This window comes from Bos indicus x Bos taurus, chromosome 24 (assembly GCF_003369695.1).
Source record: "Bos indicus x Bos taurus breed Angus x Brahman F1 hybrid chromosome 24, Bos_hybrid_MaternalHap_v2.0, whole genome shotgun sequence".
In the NCBI taxonomy this organism is placed as follows: Eukaryota; Metazoa; Chordata; class Mammalia; order Artiodactyla; family Bovidae; genus Bos; species Bos indicus x Bos taurus.
In genome coordinates, this window is record NC_040099.1 from 41,239,598 (window position 1) to 41,261,273 (window position 21,676).

At 48.3% G+C, this 21,676-nt stretch overlaps 1 protein-coding gene across 1 annotated transcript; it reads left to right on the forward strand.

Annotated features, from left to right (window-relative positions):
• The first annotated feature begins 220 nt into the window (after window positions 1-220).
• On the forward strand, window positions 221-20,775 carry RAB12 (RAB12, member RAS oncogene family). Its single transcript, XM_027525569.1, has 6 exons — window positions 221-673; window positions 10,926-10,986; window positions 15,465-15,603; window positions 17,596-17,685; window positions 18,372-18,476; window positions 19,587-20,775. The coding sequence occupies exons 1-6, from the start codon at window positions 448-450 to the stop codon at window positions 19,698-19,700; spliced, it is 735 nt and encodes a 244-aa protein (XP_027381370.1). The 5' UTR covers window positions 221-447; the 3' UTR covers window positions 19,701-20,775.
• The last annotated feature ends 901 nt before the right edge of the window (window positions 20,776-21,676 follow it).

The window sequence follows — 21,676 nt, forward strand, 5'->3', positions numbered from 1 at the left end:
TGCGGATGGAGGGGAAGCAGAAGGTGAAAGTCGCAGAAAGAAAGGCAAGGGGGCCAGAAGGCAGCGGAGGCCAAGCAGGGAGCGCGAGCAGGCAGCGGGAGGCGCGCGCGGGCGGTCCTCCGGCCGGCAGGGGGCGCGCTCGGGGGTCTCCGCCCCGCCCCGCCGCCCGCCCACCTGCGCCTGCGCCGTCGCGCCGCCTCGCCCGGGATGCTGCTGCCGCTGCTGCGGAGTAGCTGCTTCCCTTCCTCCTCCCCCGGCGGCGGCGGCGGCAGCGGTAGGGGCGGCGGCGGCGGGGCGGACGCTGGGGGCCGGCCGGCGGCGCAGCTGCAGCGCGGAGCCCACGGCCCGCTGGGGCCGCTCGAGCGCGCGCTCGCCCAGCCCGGGGCCGAGCCGCGGCGCTTGGCGGAGGCCGAGGGGGCGCGGGGGCTCGGGGGGCCGCATGCGTGCATGGATCCGGGCGCCGCGCTGCACAGGCGGCCCGCGGGCGGCGGCGGGTTGGGCGCGGGCTCCCCGGCGCTGTCGGGCGGCCAGGCCCGCCGGCGCAAGCAGCCCCCCAGGCCGGCCGACTTCAAGCTGCAGGTCATCATCATCGGCTCCCGCGGCGTGGGCAAGACCAGCCTGATGGAGCGCTTCACCGACGACACTTTCTGCGAGGCCTGCAAGTCCACCGTGGGTAAGGCGGGCCGGGGGCGGCCCCGGGGGGCCCCTGCATCCCCGGACCGACGGAGCCCCCGCCCTGGCCGTCTCGAGGCCGGGGATGCACGGGGCCCGTCCGGCCGGGGACGGTGTGAGCATGTCTCCACGGGAGCACCCGCCCCCCCCCCCCCCCCCCCCCCCCCCCGCCCAACTCATCAGGAAGAGGAGCGGGGGCAGGCGGGCAGCGTGGTGGACACGAGCTTGTGCCCTGGCTGGCTGGCCGGAGTGGTCCCCTCTGGAGAATTTTGATGCCTTAGTTTTGCCTTCCTAGGAGGAGGGGCCTTTCCACTGTCCGCGCGACTTGTTTTTCTAATTTTGAACTCAATTTTATGTTGTGCTGAAATAATGGGAATTTTAAATCCCTTGTGGAGGAGAGTCTGTGGTTAATATTCGGAGTAAGACTAAGAAGTTTCGTCTTTTAACTATAAATGTGGGCAGAAGGACTTCAGCTGTGTTTTTCTGTGACTTCAAATAACCTAGGGGACCCGCAAGTGGGAAGGGCAACCCCCCTGCCCCGCCCCCCGCACTGCCAGGTGGGTGAAGGGGGCAGCCAGGTAACTACAGGAACCCCCTGGGCCTGGAAGTGGCCTGTCCTCAAAATGTAAAATTGAAACTGCAGGGAAGTTTTCTGATGGAGTCACATGTATAGGCCTTGGCTTTGAGGTCTGTCTGGGCACTGTGTAACAGTAGTTTCTCTGGAAAACCCCTTAAAAGCTGTCAAAGATAGGGAACCGCGCAGATGAGATAGTTGTTTGAGGGGAAGATCAGTCACCTTCAGTAATGGGTAGGTGGGGGGGAGGATTCCCCTCGGGGAGGTCCAAGAAATAATACATAGTATATAAACATGAAATTCAGAACTGAAACATTCATTCCACACACCACTTGTGTATTTAGATAGTTCCAAGGTGATACAATTTGGAGATTAATTGGCCTTGTTGTCCTGTTACAGAAGACCCCTCCATTTGAAATGGCTTATTGAAAGATTAATCTTACACTTCTCATGTTGTCATTTTGTTTGTGAGAACTTGTTTCCTTTCATACTTTTTAATAATAGACCATTTTGGATGTATTTGTGCTCTCTGTACCGTTTGTTGTTAAGATCTTGGCCTTGAAACCATGAGATTAAAGTTCAGTAGTGTAGCTTAGACCTGTTTCAAATATCCACTTTTGGATCATATAAAGTACGTGAAGTTATTCAACCATCAAAAGAGGGTTTGTGCTGTTAATTTTAGTACCTGGCATAAGTAAAATAGAACTAAAAGTAATTCAGAATTATCCATCTTTTATGGCTCAATACTTAAAAATATACAAAAATAAAGAATAACACAGTTGTACTATGTGATGTAGAGGAAACCAGCACAGGCCTTCTGGGTGGATAATAGGGTTTGGTGGATGGAGAGTGAGACGGAGGGTGAAGATGTGCTGTAAAGCAGGGCAGAGGGGAGGTGGGGAGGGGTTTCCTAAGCTGGGGCCATGTGCAGCAGCACCCCCACATCATTAGGGGACTTTGGGTGAATGCTTTAAGTCCTGGGCTGCCATGAAGCATGGAGGGTGGGCCTTCTGTATCAGCTGGAGCCATAAAGTGCCCTGGGTACGGCCCTGGCAGGGAGGCAGTTTCTTCGGGCACTTGGGAATTAGGAGGGGCCCAGGCAGTCAGTTTCTTTGTGCCCGTAACAAACAAACATAAATGCACATGTATACACGCCTCCCCACACCCCTGCCGCTGGGGTCCCTTGTGCCCTTTGACTTTATCTCACTTGTTTTTGTTTCCTCCATACAGAGCCTATAGTCCTTGGCTTGATAAGTGTTTATTTGTGGGAAGTTCAGAACAGGATGACAACTTCTGGTCTGACCCAGACTGTGAGAACACTTTGAGAAAGTCAACTAAACCCCCTTCTATCTCTGCCTCTGAGTCGCTTTTCCCTCCCACGGATCAGATCACTTATCGAGCACCTACTGTGCGCGGGCGCTGTGCTACCCATGGGGGCCTCAGTGGTGAGGAGGACAGCCTCTGTCCAGATTGAGGGGTGGGGAAGAGGGGTCCTGGGGATGCCCAAGGGCGACTAGGGCAACGTGGAGATGTGTGCAGACCATCTGGGGAGCGCAGGGAAAGCCCCCTAGTCTGGGTGGAGTGGGGGCTGGTCAAGGCCTTCCTCCACGCTGGAATGTTGTAGAGATAAGTTCATTCCTTGAGTTCCTTAGAAAAGCAAGTGAACGTGCGGCACTGGGTGAGGTGTAGCTGATGTTGCCTCACCTGAATGCCCCCACCTGAGCAGGTGGCTCACAGGGTCCTTCTGGGCGCACTGTTGAGTCTCATCTCCACAGACTCCGCACAGATCCTGTTCCGCCGGCCTCACCCTGTCCAGCTGCAGAGTCTGGAAAAGACCACCCGCCTTGTGCAGGTGCTGCTGACCCAGGAGGGTCACTCAGGTGATGCCCCCAGCCGACCTCAGACTGGAAGTAGCCCCTCCAGTGAGCATTTGATAAAGCCAGGCAGGCTCACCGGACTTTCTGTAAAGAAGCATAGCAGAAACCCTGAGGGATTTGAGATAATAAGCCTATTTTATCAAATTACAACTGAACAAAATGTTGGTTTTGTTGTTGTCGTATTACTGATCAAACCAGAAGTTGTTTTGGTTTAAAAGACACACAGAACTCACCAGGGTATGAAACTGAAAAGACTTTTAATAATTGACCTATTTAGTGAAAATTGTCCAGGTGCAATATTACTTTCAAATGGGATTTCATATTCATGGAATTGAGTTAGTCTGATGTGGCTAGCATGGTTTGTCAGATAAAGCTTTTCGAAGTTTGAGAAACAGGAGAAAAAAAAAAAAACTGGTTGGCTGTAGAAATTCACAACTCTCTAAATACCATGTCGACCTGTGTTTCTTATATAACTATTGGAAGCTCGCTGTTAATTTTGTTTGGATCAAAATGTTTTTACCAGGCAGCACCCCTTACCCCACTCCCAGCAATTTACATTTCTAGAAAAGCACTCTAAAAAACCTAGGCTCTTGATTTAAGCTTTTCCATGAACTAGTCTGTGACTTTGGATAAGTAATTTATTTTGTCTTTGTGTGTAAACAGTTACATTCTGTTAGTGGCAGCTACAGTTTCTTGAGCACATACATTGTACTAGCAAAAATACACTCTTTCTAAACCTCACAACAATCCTGAAAGTTTCCCCATTTTATAGATGAGGAAGCAGAGTCCCAAAGGGTAGACAGCTCGCCCACAGTGGCCCAGCGGTGAGTGAGTGGTCAGGGCCAGGGTTGCAAGTGAGTTCCTTCTGTCTGTCTGTTCCTTAGCTTACTTTGGGATTTAAGTTCACTTTACTCTGAAAATATGGATGAAACTCTTTCCTGCTTATCTAATTTGGCCCCACGACAGCCCTGTGAGGGTGGAGAGTGGTGCCATCAATGGTAGCACTGAAACTGATTCTCTGTAACTGTGCCCCCATTATTTGTCACTTTCCTCTGGGAGGAAAAGGTTTAAAAGGCTCATTTCTAAATATTTAATCATTCAACTATCTGAAACTTTTAAAATATTTACTAAAATACATTTAAATACAGGAAAAGGAGGGGTAAGACCATTTGGACCAGAGTATCAGTTTCCTGAACAGTGAAGTTTCTTCCAGAATGCCAGAGGCCAACAGAGGATTGCCAATTCTTTTATTATTTTGCCACGTAAGGACATTTTTTTAACAATCCACTGTCACCAACTTTTCAAAAAACAACAAACAAAGATAACATGAGGTAGACCCCCAAAATAGGAAAGAATTTAAAATATCAGAATATCAGAATTTAAAAGTTCTTTGAACTCAGTTTGAGGTCCTCATGACCCTGTCAACGTTTTTCTCCTTTTGCAGCAATAACTTAACCTCACAGCCTGGCCCTGATGAGAGTGCTCGGTGGAGCCCTGTTTGTACTCAGTCGCGTGCCGGGGTCTCAGTTCTCTAGCCCATCCCTTCAGGCCCTGTGTTCACTGTTCCCAAGGCAGGGAAGCCTGGTGGTGCAGGTGACTGAGTCATCCGGCCCCGTAGTAGTAGAGCCAGAAACAGAACCAACGGGTCCGAGGTGCAGGTGGCTGTAAATCCCATGCAGGAGTGGCTGTCTGTGGGTTGACCTTGAACGTTAGCGGGCAGGAGGCAGGAGATCCCACCATTAGGGTCTACTCTGCTTTGCCTACACGCGGTGAGTGGAACCACTGGCAAGGGAAATCGCTTGTACTTTATTCTGGAAATTTAGGTCAGAGATTTTTGTTCGAAACCCAGAATGAACATTTCATACTGGATTAAAATTCTGAGCTGTGCGTTTTGTGTTGCTCTTCTGTGATCCTGGGCAGTCTTTGAAGCAATGGCTGAGCTGCTCGACTATTTCACTTACAAGGGAATTAGGGAGAATTGTCCCGAATTCCCACTCCAAAGCCCAGACCTTCCAGCGTCAGCCCCTCCCCTGCTGGGCTGATGTAACAGGATGACTCAGGGAGACGGGAGTGGGCGAGGAGCGCCAGTTTTTATGCCAGCCTGTGCTGTGTGTTGTGCGGTTTGGCTTATTTAATGAACTCAGAGCACGCTGATAGACTTATGCAGAACGCATTTGTGGAATAAAGTAGCTGTCTTTCCCAGAAAGTGTGGAGAGTTGGCGATCAGGTTGTTGGGGCTGATAATCTATTTAAAGACCTGGCTTACGTGCATTTGGCCTTTATTTCACCATGGAGCTCCTCCTGGAGAAGAAAGGTCTGCCTCTGTAGGATGAGAGGGACCCAGAACCTTCAAGTCTGCCTCCCCTACAGCTGTGGGGGTGCAGGGACGGCCTTCAGAAGGCAGCCTGAGTTCCTTAGACTGCTGGTAGGGCCAGAGCTTTCTCCAGCCTCACGTGCCAGGAGCAGCGTTCTAATTAAGCATTTGTTTGAATCTGCAAAGAAAACATAGCTTTGTACACCATTCAGCAAGTGTTTTCTGAGGGGCGGTGTGTATTTGTGTGAGACTCCATCCCACTGGCTGTTCGTGGGGCTGGAAGCCCACCTGCCTGCCTGGCTGGTCCCTGCAGAAGGGGAGGCAAGTGGTGGAGACGCCCTGACGAAAATCGGGGCCCACGTGCTCCGTGACCTCGGCTCCCCCCCCCCACCCCCCCGCCTCGCCTGTGAAGTTCGTGTGCGGCATGTCTGTTCCAGCCGGGTGCAGGGCCATCTCCTGTGTGTATGCAGGTGAGGGACGCAGATGGTCTTTGTTTGCAGAGATACAGACCGCCCAGTCTGGACTGGGGAGGCAGGTCTTGTTAGACTCAGGGCAGACGCTGATATCCTCAGGCCTGCAAGCATTGTTTAATGACATGCAATCATTTAAACTATTCTAGTAGCACCTGCTTCTGAGGCGATCCAAGTTTTACAGTTACATTACTTCGGTCCGTTGAGTTCTCATAGCTCGGCTTAAGTAGGAGAAGCCCCATGGTATTAAACTGTGGTTTGGGGCCCCTCCGGGGCAATGCGGGAGGATGGTCTGCCTTGCCTGCCCTTTGTAGGGTGCGCTGCTGGGGGAATGCGTCTGTGCTCTCCCCCAAAAGACAGTGGTCAGGTGGAAGGCTGGCCTCACGGTCAAGAGACCACTTTCTGATAGTAAATGTTCCTCCATCTGGGTGACCGTGACCTTGGCACATTTCTTAGTTTACTTTCTCACTGTCAACTCAGTGGAAATGCAGGGAAGCCTCCATCAGGGGAAAGATTACATCCAGGATGGGGTGACACTGTGAAAGATATATGTCCTTGGGAGAAAGGCCAGCCTGTGATCTCAAGATAGTTGTTATAAATCGGCAGCAACAGTTAATAATTGTCACCACTGCTTGAACTGAGACTTGACTTCAAAGAGTGAAATCCTACAGCCTCCAGAACCTGTTTTGTTGTTGGTTCTTTGCTGAGTGGCGTCCGACTCTTTTGGAACCCCATGGACTGCAGTATCTGAACTGAAGTCAACTAAAATCATACTCTCACACCAACTCCAAGTCCTTGTTGTGGGGGGCGGGGTGGTGCGGGGGGACGAATACTCAGCTCTATCCCAGGCATGGGCCACTGGTCAGTTCTGCTTTTATTAAAGTTTGTGCTGGAAAGGGATGTGAAGAAAGAAACTTCTGTTTATTTTTGCTATTTTCATTTTTATGACTAGTTCGGTTCAGTCGCTCAGTCGTGTCCGACTCTTTGTGACCCCATGAATCGCAGCACGCCAGGCCTCCCTGTCCCTCACCAACTCCCGGAGTTCACTCAGACTCACGTCCATCGAGTCGGTAATGTCATCCAGCCATCTCATCCTCTGACTTTTTATGCCTCAGCAAAAAGTAACATGGTAATGTTCTTTTGGTTATGTTTTGCCTGCCAGGGAGCCTCGAAATCTTATCAGCACTGAGGATGACACTTCTTTATTCTCTTGCTGAGATTTATGAAACATGAGTACAGCGGTGACAGGACCAGGTGAAGCTCTGTTCTTGAAGAGCTTGGTTATGGTGACCCTGGGCCACTTGCAGAAGGTTTCACACTTTTCCCTGTTTCCACATGCTTGACTTTTATAACAGCCTTTGGTTGTGAACAGTGTTAATTAATTTGAACCCAGGTTCTGCCGCTCAGCTAGCAGAAGTGATCTGACCTTGGTCTCTCCTCTGTTCTGTGAGGGTGGCACCCAGCTTGCTGGGCTTCTGAAGGAGCCCTCATGTTGCACGTCAGGCTCAGGGCATCTGATAGACACTGTTATCATTATTAAAGGGAATTAAGATCAAGAAAGACTTGAATAGTTGTGTCTATACAACAGAGGGATTACAGCCTGTGACCTGTGTCCTTCCTGATGGAAATATGTTTAAGAAGACTTAGACCCCTGTCACCCAGCAGGACGTTCCCTTAGTGGATCACTTCCAGTCTCAGTGACTGAGTGAACGGTTACTGTAATAATCCCCTGGGGGACGGGAGTGGCGTGTGTAATGGAGAGGACCTGGGCATGTGAAGACTGACCCTCCTCTAAGGATGGTCCACCAGTAACGGGTTGTAAGGGCTCCCCTGGTGGCTCAGTGGTAAAGAATCCACCTGCTGATTCAGGAGACATGGGTTCAATCCCTGGGTCAGGAAGATCCCCTTGAGGAGGAACTGGCAACCCATTCCGGTATTCTCGCCTGGGAAATCCCATGGACAGAAGAGCCTGGTGGGCTACAGTCCATGGGATTGCAAAAGAGTCAGACACAACTTAGGGACTCAACAACCGCAAGCTGGGATTGTAGGAGAAATTAAATGCTCGGGTTCCAGGGTGATGCATGTGTTCCAGGCACCCTGAATCCTGCTGCTCTGCCAGCCAGATGGGCTCACGACAGAGCACCTGTACTTCCTTCCTATGATTTAAATATGTGTGTGCTTGTTTCCTCATCAGTCCTGAGTTACCTCCAATTTCCTCCTCTTTAGTCGCCCTTTCTCCGTACACACCCAGCGTTTGATGGAGAAGAGGGGCCGGTCTCCATCAGATTTACTGGACCGCTGCCCTGTGCCAGGCAGCCTTCTTGGCTCCGGAGGCCAGAGGTGACTGTCCTGAGAAGGCACCTGTTCCTGTCACCTGGGGGAGACCAGCGGAGCCACGGGTCAGGGCTGGACGGGCAGGGCTGGAGGGAGGGGGAAGGTGAGCCGTCAGGAGGCACAGAAGGGAACCCCTGGACCTGAAAAGGCTTTTGGGCAGATGGGGAGGTTCTCCAGGAGAGGAGAGCAGAGAGGGCGTTTGACCAGGTACCTGTCGGTTTAGGTCTGGATGCCTCAGGTCTTCAGGCAGGACTGTCTCCACCACCTGACTAGTACTAGCTGCTTGCTTCCCAGGATGGTCAGGACACTGTAGGAAATGGGTTTTCAATAAGAGCTGCCACTTTTTTTGTCCCTTATCTGTTTATAAACATTGATCCTGGCCCCCCCCTGCTCAGTCAGGAGACTCTGTGCTGACTTTTCCCGAAACTAATCCCCTCCTTGAGGCGGTTGGTGACTTGCTACCTTTTATTCAGGATCATTATAATTTCTGTGACCTGCAAATGTTAACAATGGACACTAAGAGATACTTTTTACCTGATGTAAAAAAGCTTTTTAAAAACGTGTAATAGTATACTTTGATGTTAGGATTTGTTTCCAAGCCATAGGTTGGAGTAAGTTTCCAGCCATCACCAGCTAACCTAGTGGCTCTTACTATATGGTAAAAGAGATTTCGTTTAAGAGCAAGCACTGTTTTAATGAGCTGTTTCCTTTTGTGGAATTTTAGATTTAGCCACTGGATATTTTTCTCTTGTTGTTGATGTCTTTAACCTATTCAATAAAACTAAGTAGTTTGGGCTAAACACGTTCTTCATCCTGTTTGCTGTTCGTTCATCTTTGTTTAACAGTGTATTTATAATCACACGATAACATTACCACTTATTCATACTTTTGACTATTAATACCCTTTCCTTTGTCTTTATTCATTAAACTTTGTGATTACAAAATAGCTGTAGTGCAGGAATGCTAAAGTCAGGAAGTTGTTTAAGTTGGTTGAAGAAAAAAGACTTGACATGATCAGACTGAGAGCGGTTCTTAGCAGAGAAAACAGCCTAATCAAAACAAAAGTTATTTGTGCTGTTTCTAGAGATTCTTGTAGTTAACTTGAAGCAGAGCTCACAAGAGAAGTATCTGCTAGTTCTTTTCAGTAAGATGTGGCAGCCGCTGGAACAAGTCCTAACGAAAGTGGCAGCTCCCTTAAGTGAAACTGAAAAAACAGACTAGAAACAAAAGTGAACCACAAGAGTGGCCGTGGTGCAGTGTGAGTTAGATTTGTAAATCACGTGGTGAGGCCCTAGCTTTACGCTGATAGCAGGAAGAAGGGGTTTTGTCTGAGTTGTGCCTTTTCAAAATCAGAGCATAGCACATAGGTGCAGGCTGGTTTCTGTGCCTCGAAGAGTATCGTGTTAGGCTCTGCCCTTCCCTGTGATTGAATCACAAAGGATTCCGCTTGGTCTCTGCTTGAGGATGTTGGTCGTGTACAGACATGCTTCCTGTTCCAAGGCTGGCTGAGAGTCATCTGACTCGGAAAAGCAAAGCTGTTCCAGAACTGAAAGTGAAATTGGCTTCCCCAACATGTGCATGAGCTTTGAGATCAGGGCTGGGGGAGAGAGTAAGAAGCAGGTGCTGTGGCCTCTTCTCCAGCTGTGACTTGTATATTCCTGCCACGTTTCTCTGTTGTGCAGACCTCAGTCCCACCCAGGCTTGTAAACACATCTTCTGGTTGCATTGATGTCTGCAGCATGTTGCTAATTATAAACGTCAGTCACACGCCTTGCCCGTCACCTCAGGAACATCATCTGACTTTGAAGAGCTATGTCGTGCCCCCTCCATCCTCCACCTCACAGCATCGGGACCCTGGATCCATAAAGCAGCCAGAAAATATTAATTGTTCCCATAGAGATTAGGTTTCCACTTCCCACGTTTAGCTGGTGTTATTTTTTTTAGCTGGTTATTTTTTTTCTTAGTTGTGAGAATTGTGTAAAAAATACTGTTTTATATTTTTTCACAAATATTGTGACATTTGTATTAAAAAAGTATTGAAGTTTTCTGTAACTGACAAATAGATAAGGAAATATCCACAGGTGAAACTTTGCTTTAAAAAATTATCTGAAGCCTTGAAGGCTGAACTAGAGATGGATGGGGATTTGTCATGGTTTGCTTGCTACTATTAAAGTAATTTAAAAAATGAAATTAATTTGTATGAGTAAAATTTTTCAAAAAGAATTCCTCTTCCATACTACTGGCAATATAATAAAGTCACTTTTGTGAATGCTAAAGAATTTATTACGATAATTTCTTAATTCAGACTATGGCTGTTTGAAATCAAGATTGAGTGCTCCACGTAAGAATTTCCCCCCAAGATAGCATGTGTATAAAGCCATTGTTTGTGTAATGATTCATTGTGATTTTTAAGTGGATTTTAAGCTGCGTCTCTAGTAGTAGTAAACTCTATTATGAATAGCAAGTGCTTCATCTCCAGTTCCGGGTAGAACCTAACATACGCTGCTCGTTGTGTGGAGAAGCACAGAGTGGTGGTCGTCTCGGGGACCTGCGGATTTCTTCTCTCTCCTTTTGGGATTCAGTGTGGTCAGTTTTTTGGTTTTTCCAACAATGGCATACAAATAGTACTGCTCTTCTGACAGATTGCCTTGTTTTTGCTTCATCTTCGTCCGTTTTATTTACAGGTGTTGACTTTAAGATCAAAACCGTAGAGCTAAGAGGAAAGAAAATTAGGCTACAGATCTGGTAAGTGGGGCCCTGCACCCAGTTATCACCGTGTGTGTTCAGCAGTCCACACGCTCGTCTAATACAATTAACCGTCGGAGCGGGTCTGTCTCTCCTGCGTCTCCTCTCCTCTGCTCTCGTTCAGGTGAAATGAACGGAGCTTCCTTCTAGAGAGCATTCAGGAAAGAGCCCCTGTAGCTCAGCCCTGCTTGCCACAGGGGTGGAGATGCATGGTCGTGTTATACTTCCATGGTGACTGGCTTGGAGCCTTTAGTCCCTAGTTTGATGTCATCCGACAAACCGTCATCACTGAGACAGTCGCTCCAGTGCTCGTCTACACGTTTTCAGAGTTACTTACTCTGCAAGCGTCCAGAGAAAGGCCAGCGTGCTCCCTCCCCGGAGCTGCGCATCTTGGGCAAGGCCCCCTCGGGCGTGTCCTCGGTGGCACGCTCGTGCCCTGAGCCCCTCTGTGCCCCATGCGGGGAGCCCAGAGCCCCCTCCCCGCACCCCAGGAGCGTGTGAGAGACTAACCCAGCCGTGTGGGGGCCGCTCAGCCACCTTCCTTGGGGACCCGGGAGGAGCCCCTCTGGAGGAGGGACTGTGGGAGCCCCCGCCGCGTGTCCACGTCGCCCTTGTCGCTAACACAGTCACGCCGCAGCGTCTCAGCCACTAACTCCTCTCGCAGGTCGACCTCAGCTCTGTCTGTCCGCCGTGTGTGTGTCGCTTCCATCGCGTTCATTGCTGCCGCACCGGCGGCTCCATCGTCACCTAGCGCTTCCGTGTTAGTGCCATGTCTCATCCCCACCCGCGCCCCCGTGCGGGGCGCCCGCCGGCCGTGTCAGGTAACGTCCCCATGGGTCATCGCTGACTGTTTCACCCGCTTGAAGGATTGGGGGTGACGGGGGTTGTTTTTTTGTTTTGTGTTTTTGTATTTCATATCTTTGGGATGTTCCTTGATCATCTTTGGTTAGGAAAAGAACCATTTTCCCATCTTTGCTTAAAGTGTGTCTATGTGTGTGTATATAGAACTTGGTGTAAGTATAGCTAAAATAAGATGTCAACCCCAATGTAGATTCATGAATTTACATCCACATGGTGACTCAGTGGTAAAGAATCCGCCTGCCAGTGCGGGAGACATGGATTCGATCCCTGGGTTGTGGGTTTGATCCCTGGGTCAGAAAGATCCCCTGCAGAAGGAAAGAAGGAAATGGCAATCCACTCCAGTATCCTTGCCTGGGAAATCCCATGGACAAGGAGCCTGGCAGGCTATAGTCCATGGGGTCACAAAGAGTCAGACACAGTTGAATGACCTCACAGCAGCAGCAGCAGCACATATCCTGGAAATCACGCACAGAGGCTTCCAGCTGTTGTGTTGAGATAGACTTAAAGCTGAGAAACTGGCTTCCTGCCTTAAGGCAAACACATAATTAAGATGCTCTGTATGGGGGGCTTCCATGGCAGTCCAGTGGAAGTCCCCCATACAGAGCATCCTGTGCAGGGGGTGTGGGTTTGATCCCTGGTTGGGGAGCTAAGATCCTGCATGTTGCATGGCATGGCCCCCCCCCCCCTCAAAAAGATGCTCCACATGAAGGTCTCTTGTTCGGTCCAGTGCTCACTGTTGGTGAATTTGGTTTCCACTAGAGTCCCTGTGTCGACATCAAGCTTGTTTCCTTTCATTCTCTGCTTGAAGAGGTGCAACTTTCATACACGGACGTTGATTTCTGCAAATTAAGAATTGTGTCATTTCACCAGATACATTAAATACAGAAAAATGATGGTTTCTCAAAGCATGGTTGTAGTACCAAACTGGGGGGAAAGGATGGCAGGAAGTTTTCAATTTGCCCCCAAAGCAGAGAGAGACATAATAATAATATCATATTCCACCCACAATAAATGATGATTTGGCTGATGTACTGCAAATCTCTAGAAGTGTCAGCTCTCGGTCATTACAGTGGAAATTAAGATTCATTTAGATAAAGGTGGGAATATGAGGATTCTACATCTTGTTGGATAGATAAAAGCCCGATCGGGGCATTGGTATTGTATTACTGTCCAGCTGTGTGAGACGTGGAGACTGGGGTGAAATTTTTGCGGTCCTGGCTCAGAGTAGGAATCTAATAAATACTTGTTGAACTGAATCGGATTCTATTTACCTTGTTCTCTGACTATCTGTGAGAGCAGATAATTCAGTGGGGAAATGATCAAAGGAGCCTTGGAGAGGCATAGCCTTGGCAACCTAGATGTTTTGGAAATGTGGATTATTCTCTTCAGTGGAGATGCTTTTCTGCCTCACACAGTCAAGAACTGGTCACAGAGAGGTGGAGTTTAGGGACTGGCCTTGATGTTTCCTCGCTGGTGTCTTGAACGCTAACCGTTTGTTGTTATTGAGTCGCTTCAGTTGTGTCCGACTCTTTGCAACCCCCTGGACTATAGCCCGCCAGGCTTCTCTGTCCATGGGACTTCCCAGGTAAGAATACTGGAGTGGGCTGCCGTTTGCTTTTCCACGGAATCTTAATATCAGAAATGCCTATTACTATCCTGATTCTGATTGTTGGGTTTTATTAAAGCCTCTCCCGGGTGTGCTGTGCGTCATGCTTGTAAGTAGTGGTGCTGTGTTGTTCCTGCTTCCGAGGTCAGACCTCATGTTAAGTGTTCTTACCACAGCAGCCTCAAAATGATTTTCCAAAAGCTTGTATTATGTCTGATGTCTCTGTTCTTCAGCCCCTGATTTCTGAATCCTAACTGAGTGAATGTTTAGAGAAACGAATGTGAAATTGTTTTACGCTAAAAGCCACCATAAAACTGCTTATCATAAAGATTCAGGAGAGCACGTAATTCCCAAAATGCTCAGTGAAGACCTTAACCCAGTTGCTGTTCAAATTTGTGGTGCAGCTATAATGTGCTAACCACAGACTTCAGAGTAGAAAAACATGTGTTATTTTTGCTTTTTAAAGAAGTAAGTGAGAGCTGTTTTATCAAATCCTAAGTTGAACAAGCCAGCACTGTGATGGGAAGAGAAACCACAGTCAGGAAAATACTTTTTTTTTAAAGTATTAATTACGCCCCTAAATGCCTAGGGTCCCGGGAATAATTTTGTTCACTGATTCCTCCTGTGAATGAAACGGTATCTGAGTCAGTTCTTTCTCACCTGATTGGAAGGTGCCTTTTAGTGTCTGCAAGTTGGTTTTATTTAATTCTGAATTCTTCAGGAATCCAATTTGGGGGCAGTCTTGAGTCAAAAAATAAAGTTTATTTTGCCTTGAATTGGCATCCACTTTCTGCATTTTGCCCACTAGCCTTTTGTTTTGCACATATAGATGGAGGGCCTGTGGTAGGCCAGGCCCCTGGGCCCTTGTGGACAAAACAGACCAGCCTAAGCCCCTGGGCCTTCCAGCCAAGAAAGAGCACAGGGGAGCCTTACATCCCCTGGGCAAAGTGGCAGCATTGCTTTATGTGAAAATGAATTTGCCAACAGGCTTCATTGTTTGGCATGATGACACATCCCTAAGGGGAGCTAATTTGGTGGCGAGTCTAGTCTGGAACAAAGGCGTAAACTATCACACCTTTGCCAAAAGTGTGTTAGGGACACGGCCCCACAAAGTTCACCCCATCCAATGCACTTGGAAGAGGTTTCAGTGTCTCCCCCTTTTGGAAGCTTAGGCACTGTCCTGTGAGAGTCTGAGCATCTTGCAAGGAAGAACCTCGTTTTCTGTGTACCCCACTGCCCCTCGCTTTCTCCACCACAAGCCACCTGTGTCACGGGGCTCCCAGAGTGTGCTGAGAGTTACGCTTCTTCGGTAAAAGCTAAATTACAGATTGGCTTAAAAGAAATCATTTTGCTGGTCAGAAGGCCTGCTCTCTTGAGCCTCATTTGTAAATTTGTGATAGTTCTCACGCACTTTCTCAGCTTCTTAGGTGGAGAAAGTGGGTCTTGGCCAGCTTGTGTGCACTGTTAATACATGTATGTCTTCCTGTGGAAACATCAGCTTTTCCTGGAGAAGAGATAAAGCTCTAGATTTCAAGGTCACAGTTGAAGAGTAGTCAACTTGACCGTGTTTGCAAAGTTGTGGGGTCCTTTTCCTCCTTTACCTGTTTGAAGGACTAAGAAAATGACAAGACTACAGCCTTTTTCATTAGTGGGGACTGTTGGTCATCTTCTAAGCAAAATCAGATAAGATACTCACCATTGAGGTTGGTTAATAGAGATTGCCAGGCTTAAGTTGTTTAAATTAAATATCACCCGTATATTTTGTCATTGATAACCACCAAGTTATGGGGTGTTGCCCTTTCCACTGTTACACACGGCATTTACTTACTTTTCAGAATCTTGTTGTGGGAGAAATTGGGGCTTCCTTGAGATTTTGTTTGGACGCACCTAGCTCAGAGAAGCTGCCCCCAGTAATATTGAATGTGCACAGACCTGTGGGGAGTTGCCACGGCTGGGCCAAGTCTTCCCTGTCCGCCCTGTTCGGGGACTGACTTTTGCTGCTCTTTCTCAGGGACACGGCAGGTCAGGAGAGATTCAACAGCATTACCTCAGCTTATTACAGAAGTGCCAAGGGGATCATATTAGTCTACGACATCACTAAGAAGGAGACATTCGATGATTTGCCAAAATGGATGAAGATGATCGATAAGGTAGGTGTTGGCGTTTCTCTCTCAGAGGTGGACTCTCCGCTGTGGGTGTTAATAGTGACAACAGGAAGAAGGGAAACATTCACGGAGCATGCTTTTCCGTCCCGAATGTCATTTAATCCAGATGACAGCTTTCAAAGTAGGTGCATAGTCCTGCATCACAGGTGAGGCAGAGAAGAACTAGAGTGTCTTCAGGATCAGCCTGCACATGAGAAAGCCTGCTTGGTATTCTGGTCCCTGGGCTGTCTGACATCAGAGCCCGCACACGGTCATCCCACATGGGCAGGCTGCTTCCGTGGATCACGTGCGGGGAGTGTCTTCAGGATCAGATTGCACATGAGAAAGTCTGCTTGGTATTCTGGTCCCTGGGCTGTCTGACATCAGAGCCCGCACACGGTCATCCCACATGGGCAGGCTGCTTCCGTGGGATCAGGTGCGGGGCCAGTTTTATTATTTCTGCAGAAAGTTCATGTGAGTGCTCGCTTTGTGTGTGTCCACAGAGTGACAGCCTCCCAGGGACTGCCTTCTCCACTGTGCCCAGGGACACGCCAAGGCCTTGGTCACCAAACTAGAGACAGCCTTCACCCCCTCATTTTGAACTAAAGATTTTATCCTTTGGATCACAGTTGACTATGTAGAATTAAACTGAGTTTATAGAACCTGTGGGTCCCCCGCTAAGAAATGAGTAGCCAAAATGCGCCTGTAGACACAGCCGTTGAGGGTGAGATGTGTGTAAACAGTGGCCACATTTGAGAGTTGTTTCCCCCTCATTTAGTAATTTGAGGTTTAGCTCCTTTGCATAACGAGCACACTTAGTATATTATAAATTTGATTTCGTTTACAGATGGTATTAAAACCATCTGTTAGATGATGGTGGAGAACGTTCCTCTGCAGGTCTTACCAAGCACATTTTCAATGTGTGTCTCTTTAAAGTGAGTTGGAGACCCCGGTTGCCAGGGTTTCAGAGATGGTCAGAACCAGGGTTGGGTCTGGACTCTGGGATGCTGGGGCCATGGGGTGTGCTCCCGAGGACCCCAGACAGGGGCGTCCTCGCTGCCAGCTCAGAACCCAGTGATGGAGCTACCAGGAGGCGGTGGCCTCCGTGTGAAGGGCACCTCAGTGGGGAACCTGCCCTCCTCCATCTGATACCCGGCTCTCACCTCTCCCTCTGTGCGGCCGTGCTCCCGTTTCTTCCCCTTACCAACCCCGTTGGGGGCACTGTTAACTGTCACCCCGTTACTGGCAAGGAGACCGAGCTCCCTGGTTAACCTGGCCAAGGTCGCCCACTTGGGTACCCTGTGTGGAAGTCCGTCTCCCATCATGTGTGAGAATGCCCCTGTTCAGGGAGTTACTTGAGACAACTTTGACCTTTTTAAAGAGAGAGAGTCTACTGTGCCCGCATGTTTTTTTAAAACTTAGAAATGCAGCTTAACTTTTCCTGATCATAAAATTAACAGTACCCTGTCAGTATAGAAACTTTAGAGAACCAAGTGAAAGCACAAAAGTGAATTGAAACAGTCTAGCTGTCACCCAGAAAACCCAGATTGTGTCTGGACTCCGTGTCGTTTCATGTCATGGTTACTTCACTAAAAATTCTATCACGGGTGGCTTCCTGTGTCACCTTCATGTTCTTCCAGGTCATATTTTCTGGTTTTTTTATGGCTTCACTCGTTTATGTACCTTATTTCATTCTTCACCCACTTTGTGGGATCTTTAGATTCTTTTCAACCGAGTATAAATCTTTGCCTGTATTTTGAGTCATTCCTCAGGGTAGATTCCTAGGAGTCATGAGACCATCCGTGCTTCCTCGTGCCTGTGACCACATAAGTGCCCAGCAGGAGCCCTCTAGGTCAGAGCAGATACTCAGAGAAGGAGGGGCGAGTGGACAGAGGGGCAAGTAGATAGAGGGACGAGAGGTGTGGCCTGGGGTTGTGTCTCCCTCGGGTGTGACGTGCCCGGCTTTGAGATTCAGCTTCTCTTGTTGCGATCCCACAGTACGCTTCCGAAGACGCGGAGCTTCTCTTAGTTGGAAATAAGTTGGACTGTGAAACTGACAGAGAGATCAGCAGACAGCAGGGTGAAAAGGTGAGGAGAGTGGGCAGTGGGCAGTGGGGGGAGACACCCATGGATGCAGCGAGCACCCTGTGTGCTTGCCCTGCTAATAAATTACGGTTCAGAATTCTGAAAATGCAGTCAGTCACATCCTTCGTCTTTGTTTGCTTTGGTTCACTTCCTGCTCCTTTAAATTCATTTTTCAGATGGAGGGGAAAAGACACATGAGAATACACAGCATTGTTTACTGTCCCTCCTGACGTCTTATACAGAGAGATCTTCTCTTAGCCCACGTCATTGCGTTCATGACGTTCTCCTATTCTAACTCTGCCTTCCTCAGGACATCGATGACACTCACATTTATTTTTTTGGACACATTTTTAAACGTCAGATACGCTACAGTTTAGACGCTTGTGCACGTAATTTGACTTGAGGGTCCTGGTGTCGCCTCACAGCTTGTGTTTTGCTGGTTTCTCATCATGTAGGAAATTGCTGCACTTTCCTGCATTAAAGTTCAAATGTAAATGAGCTTTACATCTGAGGATAAACAGGACTCTCCAGACCTTTCGCCCCAGCCCTTGTCTGAATCCCAAAGCCCGAGAGCTATTCCCCCTCCCGGTTACGGATCCTGTGCTTATACTAGGCACGTGTCGTCCCCTCCTCCCCCAGCGTGCACGCATGCACACACGCACACAACAATAATGTGTGCTTGCTCGCAGTTTGCACAGCAGATAGCCGGGATGCGGTTCTGTGAAGCGAGCGCCAAGGATAACTTCAACGTAGACGAGATCTTCCTGAAGCTTGTCGATGACATCCTGAAAAAGGTAAAAAAAAAAAAAAAGAATCCGTGTCCTGACAGCATGTTACCTGGAACCGCTTTGTCATGTCCTTTGCTGTTTGTGGTTGGGAACCTCTCATGTAGAAAGCAAACCCCAGGGGTTGTCAGGCTGGAGACTTGGGGTTGCAGACCCGTGCCAAGGACTCAGCCCCCCGCAGCAGCAGTCTCTCACCACATCCTCAGGGCCATGTTGCCCATCCTCGCTCAGCCTCGCACACAGGTGGAGTGGGTGTGACCATTTGTGGTTGGTTTTTAGTTGCTCAGTCCTGTCTGACTCTTTGTGACCCCATGGACTATAGCTCACAGGCTCCTCTGTCCATGGGATACTGGAGTGGGTTGCCATTTCCTTCTCCAGAGGATCTTCCAAACCCAGGGATCAAACCCGTGTCTCCTGCATTGGCAGGCGGATTCTGTACTACTGAGCCACCAGGGAAGCCCAAGGGAGACTGTGGGCTGTTTATTTGACAGTCGCTCCTCTCCTGCTCGAGTTTTTCCACAAGGACCCTGTTAGGTGCAGACACTGAGGGTCTTGCCTCCCATCGAGGCTCTTCCTGTCTGGTGGGGCCTTTCGTGGCGCCAGACCAGGAAGATGACCTCATTGGACAGCAGCACATTGTTCAAGCATCTTTGGGCTTAATATCCAGAGATTCCTTAGATCTTTAAGTGTTTTTATATTATTATTACACATAATCGCCTCGATGCAATGTAATTCAGAAGCGTTTAGTACAATGGCTGTCTGTATAGCTGCCAAGAGAAGGTACTTCTTCCTTTAGTAATGATATGCTCCCTGAGAGCACAGAACCGTTTTTTTCATTTTTTTGATACTTTTAAGTTTCCATCACACTGGGCTGTGAAAGGAAATGTCGATGAGGTCTGTCTGCTCTCTTTGCTGAAGGGTGCGAGATGGGCTGCACAGCCTTTGTGTATTGGTTGAAGCTCCCTGAACCTGGTTCTAAGGTGTTGGCTGAATGGCTAACTGAACTCTGATGATTTGAGTTTCCTATAAAAAAACACTTTGGTCTTCTGTAACTGTATAGTCTGCAGAGTCTTTACATTGTTGAGTTACAATGCGTTTGTCTTTTCCTTTATCCCCAAGATGCCCCTGGACATGCTCAGGAACGAGCTGTCCAACAGCATCCTCTCGTTACAACCCGAGCCCGAGATCCCCCCAGAGCTGCCCCCGCCCAGACCACACGTGCGATGCTGTTGACTCGCCGCTTTGGAGGCGAAGTTGGCGCGATTCCTGGACGGGGGAAGGTCGCATTCTGCACTACAATCATTTGACAGTTTCCTCTCGCACTTTGTAATCCACGTCAGAGCTATACACTAACTTGTAAATATGCAGATATGCAGTCCTGGGTAAGTTTGGGTTATAAATGCCATATTTCCCTCCAAATTATTATATTTCATTCATCATCCCAATACCTAGTGTGTGTACACTGGGGAACGTCGTACTTCTGATACGAAGAACAGGAGAAATGAGAGTTCCAGTGTTTCTGGAAACACATAATATAGTTGTCCTTGATAACTATATTATGAGGATGGGGATACTCTGATAAGAAGAAAGAACGTGGTGCTTTGCTTACTGTTTTAAAGAAAATTTGTAAAACTAAAGACTTTGGGGGAAGAAAAGCGACCTTGAATGCTTTTTCTTTATTTACATTTCTCCCAGCTGTAGCATCTTTGAAGTATTGGAGTGTTTCCCACAAAGCAAGCTCCATGCTTGCTTAAAGGTCTTGAAGGTTATTTATTCACATTAATGGTAGAACATGACTAGTTAGAATGTGGGACTTGACTTGGTCCTGAGGCCTGGGAATCCCTTTGGTTTCCTGATGAATGCACTCTGTGCTTTTAAGAACTACAAAGATTCAATAAAAGAAATGTTTTTGAAACTATAGAAGATTTTAAAAGAACGCTGCTGTCCTACACAAATCCTGTTTAAAGGAATTTTAAAGAGATGCATTTTACTATATCAAAGAACCTACACGTATTTGCCTAAACATTCTATATACCTTTGTAATGATAAAACCTCCCCCCTTGACGGTGAAGCTTATTCCTATTAAGCCTAGACTGTGTTCTTTTTTTTTTTTCCTGGTCTGATGATGAATTTGTGAACTCTTATCTTTGGTATATCTTTTATTAAACTGCACTGTTTGTTTAGTCAAGGTAAATAAGTCATTATGTATTTGAATAACTTGGCGTGTCTTGAGTGTTGTGATATGAGAAGCATTGTGGTCCTTCTACACTAATGAAGTGCAAATAAAATTTTGTATTTATGAATGACAGTTGAGTTGCTACACTTACTCGTGCAACCGTAAAATTACGTATCTGATGATATTCTTCCAGAACTCCACATCTTAATCTTTTGAGTGTTTTTGATAAGGAAAATGTAGCCTCCTTCACCATGGAAAACATTTCGATACTTTCTCAAAAGATTTAGGCATAGACCCAGCAATTTCCAGTCCTGAGTGTACACCTCTAAAAGTTGAAAGTTGGGGCACAAACAGATGCTGTACACTAATGTTCACAACTTTATTCACAGTAGCCAAAACGAAGCATCCCAAGTGTCCATTGGCAGGGGAATGGACAGCATGGATGAACCTTGAGGACATCATGCTGAGTGAGATAAGCCAGGCACAGAAGGGCAGACCCTGTACAGTGTCACTCACGGAGGGGTCTTGAACAGTCAAGACCAGAGATGCAGCCTGGTGGGACGAGGGGGCCGGTGTTTACCTGGACAGAGTTTGCCTTTGGAAGATGAAAACGTCACGAGGGATGGCCGTAATGGTTGTACGCCCTCGTGCATGTGCTTAGTGTCACTGGGCTGCACACTTTACATGATGAAATACGTGTGTGTTTGCAGACAGCATCATCATGAAAATGTTCTTTGTAACGTCTGTGCCCTTTACCATCAGACAACTAGGCATGGAGCGTGTCGATTACTCACCTGCTGCCTCACTCCACGTCACCTTCCAGTGCTCTGGCCCTCCTCTGGAGGACCCCCGCCCTTCCCCTTAGACCGCTACCTGGAGGGGCTGGGAGGAGAGGGATGGGACCTGCACTCCTACTCCTCTGGACCCCCGCCCTTCCCCTTAGACCGCTACCTGGAGGGCTGGGAGGAAGGGCATGGGACCTGCATTCCTACTCCTCTGGACCCCCGCCCTTCCCCTTAGACCTGCTACCTGG

What these genes read in the sequence shown, in the direction of transcription:
- RAB12 (XM_027525569.1), top strand. Translation starts at nt 448, where the DNA reads ATGGATCCGGGCGCCGCGCTGCACAGGCGGCCCGCGGGCGGCGGCGGG. An exon ending in GGATGAAGATGATCGATAAG is followed by an intron (nt 15,604 to 17,595) that starts GTAGGTGTTGGC and finishes GCGATCCCACAG; the next exon opens with TACGCTTCCGAAGACGCGGA. An exon ending in GCAGACAGCAGGGTGAAAAG is followed by an intron (nt 17,686 to 18,371) that starts GTGAGGAGAGTG and finishes GCTTGCTCGCAG; the next exon opens with TTTGCACAGCAGATAGCCGG.